This window comes from Phalacrocorax carbo, unplaced genomic scaffold (genome assembly GCF_963921805.1).
Source record: "Phalacrocorax carbo unplaced genomic scaffold, bPhaCar2.1 SCAFFOLD_36, whole genome shotgun sequence".
NCBI classification, from domain to species: Eukaryota; Metazoa; Chordata; class Aves; order Suliformes; family Phalacrocoracidae; genus Phalacrocorax; species Phalacrocorax carbo.
In genome coordinates this window covers 663,564-670,906 of record NW_026990495.1, presented here as the reverse complement: position 1 = coordinate 670,906, position 7,343 = coordinate 663,564, and the positions used below count along the sequence as shown (strand labels likewise).

The window sequence follows — 7,343 nt, the reverse complement described above, 5'->3', positions numbered from 1 at the left end:
ACAAAGGTAGACGTGGTGCTTGATGACATGGTTTAGTGGTGGACTTGGCAGTGATAGGTTAGCGGTTGGCCTCGGTCCAAAGGGTCTTTTCCAACCTTAACAATTCTATGGTTCTATGATTCTCCCTTACCACCAGTGCTGTCAATCAGTTCAGGGAATAATGCTTTGGAGGGGGTTCAGATCGGTGGTAATTACAGAATAATTACATGATTATTATTGTGGTAGTCTGAGGGTACGAGAAGAAGCAAGACTTGGGGAGGAGAGGGTAATTTTAATTAGCTGTAAGATTTTTGACAATGCAGCTTTTGTGGGTCAGTGATGACCATCACGGTGGCTGAGACTCTCTTATGGAAATTCTTCTGTTGTGGAGCTGAATCCCCAATCACCCTCTAACAGTCTTAGCTGGACTGCTGGATCTGGCAGCGTGTGGTTTCTTTTCTTAAAACTGAAGATAGTGTAGTTACAGGGAGAGCCTGCTTGGAGGTTTTAGTAGTTTGGGGCAGGGGCCAGTTGGGGGCTGGGGCCTTCGTGGGAGGGGGCTGTTTCTGCCCTGTGCCCTTGGCCTGGCGCTCACAGCTGGGAACGGGCTTTCCAAAATCCTGCTAGAAAAGAGCCAGATGTGGGAGCTGTGGCTGAGCTGGGGACAGGGAGGACCCCTGGAGCAGCCGCAGGACCTGCGGCAAACCTGCCTTCATATCGGGTCTTCCCAGCTGGACGTTGCCCAGGAATAAGTCTGAGTCTTGCTCTTCTCCTTCAGGAAGCATGGTACGCACCATGCACACCCAGAGCTGTGCCTGTGCCAGGAGAAGACTTCAAGCTCAGCCGGGGCTGAGGGTGGCAGTTCCCACCAGCTGTCCAGCTCGGGAAGATGCAGGTAAGATGCCACAGAGGGGACACCAACTGGTTGTCACTTCTCTTGCAGGAACAGGATTTAACAGCAGAAGGGAGGCAGGATTGTGGAGTAGGTGATAGGGCAGGACAAGGCAAGTGCTTTGTGCAGCTGCTTGTGTCATCACTGAAAGCAGTTTTTGCATCTTTTCAGAGAACAGGCAGTTAGCTGCTAGATTATAGGACTGACTGCAGAGTTTTGCTTCTTTTCTCTGTGTCCTGCTCTCGGTCCCTGCCTCTCCCTTTCCCTCTCTCCTTCCTTTTTCCTCTCACCTTTTACCCTCTGTCCCGCTCCTTCGCCCTGCCTGTGTTGGGCCCTTCCTCCTGCCCTTCCTCCTGCCCTTCCTCCTGCCCTTCCTCCTGCCCTCCTCTGCTCTCTCTGTCCCTCGTCCCGCTGCTCACCACCATGGTCCTGGCTGCCCCCTGCCCCTTCCCCTCCAGCCCCTTCTCCCTGTCCCTGTGCCTGCTCCTTACCAGGGGTTTCCTTTCTCCACTCCCTGCCCAGCTCCTCCCTCGTTCTCCTCGTCCCTCTGTCCATCTGCGATCCCTCTCTGGCCCCACCACTGCCCCGTCCCACCCCTCTCCGCTGCTCTGTCCCTCTCTCCTCCTCCTCCTCCTCCTCCTCCTCCCCCCTGCTCCACGGGGGCTCCAGGATCTGGGCAGCCCCACAGAGGCGACCATGGGGCCTGGCGGTGGGGCAGAGCGGGGCTGGGGGACGGTGACCCCGCAGGTTCAGACAGCAGGGCAGGAGCACCGCAGAGCATGCCAGGGGCTGTAGTCCTGGGGCTGGGGGCTGCCAGGTGGCCGTGTCAGTCTCAGGAATGGCAGGGATCAAATGAAATGAAATGCCACGGACGGTTGTGTCAGGGACGCTGACATGCCCTGAGTGCTGCAGGGGATTTCTGATTTGCAGCAGCAAATCTCACCACTAAAGGAGACCAGTCCTCCCCCGATGGCATCCCTGCAGGCTCTCCGTCAGCCTGTCACTGGCTTGATGGGGCCCTGGCTGGTGGGACCCATAGGGCACGTTATGAAAATTCCCTTCCCTAACTAGTGAATCAACCAGTCTTTATTGTAGGAAAGTCTATTAGCTTTGTAGATGTCAATATGATGAGTTCACATGATACGCTGTACTGTGATGAGGGAGTGGAGTTTCCCTGGACGCTTTGCTATTCTTGACACTGAAGTAAATCAAGGGAGCCCAGTATTAAAAAACACAACAAACAACAAACAAACCAAAACCAACCAACTAAACAGCCTGGCCCTGGGAAGAAGGGCTTTTCATCTGGGCAGCTTAGAGCTGTCCATGAAGGATAAGGATACCCCAGGTCACCCAAGATAATGCCAGCGTCCTAGCCCCTCTGACACATCTTTGAAACCCTCCCAGCATTGTCTGGCAGCACAGATCAGTAAGTCGAGGAAGACTGACTGCAGGGACATCGGGGTTGCTCTGCAAAGTTTGACTATGATTAGTAATCGGTAGCGTGGGTGCTAGTGACTGGTCACGTCACCTTGCACCTGACCAGCTGAAGGGTGTAAGAACCCTGTGTAAAGGCCCATTTGGGGTGCCCCTGCATTGGGTTAAAGGTAAGAGTCTGAGGAGTGGCTAGGGGGAGATCCTACCGTTGGGTCACGTGGTTCCGACAGGACCCCCTTGCTTTCTAAACTCCTTCTCCGAGAGGAATCTAGGTTTGGCTAAATCCAGGCTTAGTCTCCAACTTGGTCAATGGTTTATTTTCCAAGGGTTGTAGAAGTAACCGCTCATCAGAGTATTTGTTGTTAGTAACTGATTTGGCAGATGCCCAATGTCGTGTTCTAGGGCCGGTCACATTCAATGAGAACGATCACGGCTAGATTAATGAATAGTGCAGTTTATTAAAGCAACAGATACACAGGTTCTAGGCCCATAGTGGCAACCAAACTTTTAACATTAGCTTTAGTCTGATTATGCCTTCCTGCAGCCTATCAAGTTAATCTATCTGTGAATTGCCTCAGAGTCTGCTGATCCCAATAGACTCCATCCAGGAAGAAATCTACAGCATGATGGCTTATTGGAGTAGGTCCTATGTAAGGTCTTCTGGAAAATCTCCCTTCCACATTCAGCAGATGTGGTATATAGCAAGGCTTAGAAAGAATCTGTGGAGGAATACCCACTGCCTTTAGGCCTAGGAAAAGATCTATGGAACGTTCCAGGCATAAGGCTCCCCTTTTTGTCTGTATGGTCCTAAGGGCTGAATGGTCCACGTCCATCCATCCTATTAATTTGAAGGCTCTATTGGCATTTCCAGTTCCCGGCCCCTACAGAGTGAGTAAGCTTGTCAACAGCTTTGCTCTCCAAGCACAGGCAGGGCTCTCCCTTCAGACTAGCGACAAACCCTTCTTGGTGCAAGGGCGGTATCCTTCCTTTCTTCAGTGAAAACTCATCACGTAGATGCCTGTCCTTGTACCACTGAGAATTCAACACGACAGACACCCGGGAGAGTTGGTTTCAGGTAGCGGGTGGGCTTTGAGTGCATAGCCAACAGTGGGGCTTGTTTGCCCCTGCTGCTGTAGTTTGCCCCGTGGCGATGGCCAGATTATGGGCTGAATATGTATAATCCCTATTCCACCACAGGCTTATAAGCAAGGCTACCGTATTAAAACCTACGCTTCCCACGCACCATTAACAGAAGAAGCAAAGAGACACCGAGAGCAACAATAACCATCCCTTGGATATAGAGGGCAGCCCTGAACTCAGAAGGGTTTCCTGGCTCTGGAAACCCAGAAGGCACTGAAAGATCTAGAGCAAGAAGTCGTGGAAGCTCCCGCGTTAGCCCTGCCAGGCTACAACAATCAGTTTCTATCAGATTTCCCTGAACAGGAGGGACAGCCGGTTGGCCCCAAAAGGTCAGCAAGGCGCAGCATGTTCCTCAGGAGAACTAGACCTCGTAACTCAGGGCCTGATTTCATGGACTGAGGCTGTTGCAGCAGCAGCTGTGGTGGTGGAGAAAGCAAGAAATAGTGTCCTGGGGCACCTCCTAAGGCTAAGGGTTCATTCCTTACTTCCTTGTCCTCCCCTCCAGAGTTCAAGCAAGTGCGGATGTGCCACTGTGGGGAATTACGTTGGGTTATGGCAATAACCGTACATGGTCATTGCCTTCTTTGGCGGAACCTTCCATAAATGCAACAAGATACACTCAAACCGCTGCCTCTCCCCCAGGCTGTCTTGCCCTGTCTCTCTGCCGACAGGAGGGAGCAGTGGGTGGTGTCAGCCTGGGGGGGTGGCAGGAGGGAGAGCGGGCGGTGAGAGGCGTGGGGGTGAGAGGACATGGGGCGGTGATGGGCCCAGGGCTGTTGGGAGAGCCAGCACGGGCCCCGGGGCTGATGGGAGGTGACGCTGGGTGGCGAAGGCCCAGGGGGTGGCGGGAGGGACAGCGCAGACCTCGGGGTGTGACAGGACACCGGGCAGCGACAGACCTGGGGGGTGACAGGACAGCAGGCTGCTGGAACCCCCTCCCCTAAGGGCCACTCGGCATTAGGACAAAGAGGGCGGGGCTGCCACACCCACATGATGCAGGTCTTTCTTCATAATGTGCTGAGCATATAAGAGGACCATGACACCGCGTGCTGCAGTAGGCGCCATCCCAGAGCAGGCACCGCCTGGCCCCAACCATGTCCTGTGTCCACTACAAGTTCTTCTCCAGGCTGAACTATGATACGGTCACCTTCAGCGGCCTCCACATCACCCTGCGCGACCTCAAGCGCCAGATCATGGGCCGCGAGAAGCTGAAGGCGACCAGGAGCGACCTGCAGATCTCCAACGCCCAGACCAAAGAAGGTGCGTGGGGGCGGCGGGCGCGGGGCCTCGGGGACCAGTGCGGAGCTGCACCCCGGCGGGGAGCTGCATTGCAGGGGGGAGCAGCACCCCAGTAGGGAGTTGCACCCCAGCGGGGACCTGCACCACTGCGGAAAGCGACAACCCGCAGGGGCCCTGCACCACCTGCCCCGGCGCCCCCAGGGGCCCTGGCACCACCTGCCAGACGGTGGGCTGGCCCCGCTGGTAGGTGACGGTGTGGAGCCGGGCAGGCTCACCGGACACCGGCAGCCCTGGGGCAGAGGGCAGCACACAGGCACTGACCGGTGGCGGCATGGCCGTGGTGGTGAAGCGCATGTCGGACACCTCCGATGCCGTCGGCAGCTGCAGAGGGAACCTCTCTGTTGGGGGAAGCAAAGAGGGGTGGTGGGGTGAGCTACTGGTGGGCAGAGCCCCTTGGGGGGTTACCCGGAGGGCAGGAGCACCACGAGGAGCAGGAGCTGCTGCTGTACCTGCCATGGCGGCGGGTCAGTGTGGGGTTTGTCTGGGGCAAAGAGTGTTCTGGGGTTCTGTCCCCATGGCGATCATTCCACCAGCACCTGCCTCAGCCAGCCCTGCCAGGGTTTCATTTCTCATGCCACAGCAACTGCCCGTCTCAATGACGTCCCATCCTGCTGATGGTTTCCTGTCCTCAATGCTCATTTCTCATCCCGGTGAGGGTTTCCCATCCCCACGATGGATTCCCATCCCCACAGTGATTTCTCAGACCCGTGATGGTTTCCTATCCCAACGGTTTCCCATGCCCACAATTTCCCTTCCCAAGCATTGTTTTTGCAGGGAGCTGAATTTCCTGCCCAAGGGGAAGGGATGCAGCCAGTACGGGTGGCCCTGCGATGCCAGCGTGTGAGCTGCCCCATCCTGCCCCAGTGAGGGGGGATGGGGCACTTTTTGGGGGTGTTTTTGTGCTTCCCGTCTCTGGAATCCTTACACGTGCACACAGAGTACTGTTCTTTTATAACCTTGCCCGTGCAGGAGCCCTGACTAAATGTTGAACTGATCTTGGAAAGAACAAAGTGGAGCTTGAGTGAAGATGGCCGACTTGCTCAGATTTTTCTGAGCACTCTAACCTTTTACAGTTCCGGGACTGTAACTTTCCATAATGGAGATCTAGTAACAGAAGCAATGCTAACCTAAGCAAAAAGAAAACAGGATTTTAAATATCAGTGGAATATCTGCCCATGGAGTCGTGTTCTGCAAAGGCAGAAGTCCCTTCAAAAAGCCTGTGCCTCCTTTTAATTTGATCTGCATTTGTTGAGTGTGTTGAGACGATAAAAGTCGGTGTTACCTATAAAAGGTTGCTTTTCTCTCTGTAAAGGGATTCTCTGAAGTGCTGTGTAATGACATACTGATATACGTTCTTACAAACTGACTACGGCTTTTTTCTGTACTGATGTTGTTTTCAGAATACACAGATGATGACGCCCTGATTCCGAGGAACTCCTCGGTAATTGTCAGAAGGATCCCTGCTGGAGGAGTTAAAGCTACCAGCAGAACCTCTGTTACGTGAGTATCCGTAAAGCGGTGTAGTCTTTGCTAGGGGGTTCAGTGAGGTCACTGGTTTAATGGATATTAGTTTACCAGTGGCGTTCCAACTGCATCTCCCTTGTTAAAGCGGCTGTTAGTTTTTGTTGTCCTGGGGTAGGTTTCAATGGACCTGTCCCAAAGCAGACTGACCTTTTTAGGCCTGCTGGGACATGGGCTTCAGGCTCCAACAACGGTAACTTCTAAGATGATTCTGTTGGGTTTGTTCTTGGGCTTGATTGTTCTGAGACCCGAGCTGTAGATGCTGTTTCCTCCAGGTGGAGAGATGCCTTATGCTATGGGCTTGCTTGTATTGCTTTCAGAGTAAAGACAGATACGCACCGTAGTGTACGCTTAGAATTTGTTCCCATCCCAGAGGAGCCCGATTGTCAGTGTTTGGCTATTTCCTGCATTTGCGGGAGGAGGCAGGATATGGCAGGTACTCTGAGGCCCCAGATCTGGGGTGTATTGGTTGAGATTACAGCTACTCAAACGTGATCCTGCCTACAGGATTGTTGTGGTCATTTTGGGATTTGGGGTCTTTTTTTAGTTGCACTGAATGTGAGAATTTGAGAATGAGAGCAGTTTATGTGTATGAATAGATGTCCACATTCACTAGATTATCCGAACAATGTCCTGATGGGCAGGTTTTATAACCTGTTTCACTGCTTGATGTGGGGCACAAGTGCTCTATTTTAAGCTCTGATCACCTTCCTTTCTTTCTCCTTCCAGAAGTCGAACGGAGCCAGTGAGCGCAACACCAAAAGCAGTATGTAAAAGCACAGGGTCACACCTTTTTCTGCACACTGCACTGAATTCTGAACAACGTAGCCTTGTATGAAATTTTCCAAACAGTAGCTTCATATAATTTCTTCCAGTAAAACATAGCCTATGCTGCAAAGACAATGGATTTGATTCAGCATAGTAAGAACTGCGTAATGCCATCATTTGCACAGTTCTCATGGGACTATTGGTATTTGTGCCCAGTCACGCATTGTATTTCATCCTGAATATGCGAGGCTATTTCCTGAATGGCTTTGTGTTGTACAGATAAGGTACGATTGGTTATAGGCGATGTAGG

General features: G+C 53.0%; 1 protein-coding gene across 1 annotated transcript; it reads left to right on the top strand.

Moving 5' to 3' along the window:
* The first annotated feature begins 4,539 nt into the window (after positions 1-4,539).
* Positions 4,540-7,103, top strand: LOC135311293 (E3 ubiquitin-protein ligase RBBP6-like). Its single transcript, XM_064440418.1, has 3 exons — positions 4,540-4,705; positions 6,145-6,244; positions 6,995-7,103. The coding sequence occupies exons 1-3, from the start codon at positions 4,540-4,542 to the stop codon at positions 7,101-7,103; spliced, it is 375 nt and encodes a 124-aa protein (XP_064296488.1).
* Positions 7,104-7,343: the final 240 nt, after the last annotated feature.

What these genes read in the sequence shown, in the direction of transcription:
- LOC135311293 (XM_064440418.1), top strand. Translation starts at nt 4,540, where the DNA reads ATGTCCTGTGTCCACTACAAGTTCTTCTCCAGGCTGAACTATGATACG. An exon ending in CAACGCCCAGACCAAAGAAG is followed by an intron (nt 4,706 to 6,144) that starts GTGCGTGGGGGC and finishes TGTTGTTTTCAG; the next exon opens with AATACACAGATGATGACGCC. An exon ending in ACCAGCAGAACCTCTGTTAC is followed by an intron (nt 6,245 to 6,994) that starts GTGAGTATCCGT and finishes TTCTCCTTCCAG; the next exon opens with AAGTCGAACGGAGCCAGTGA.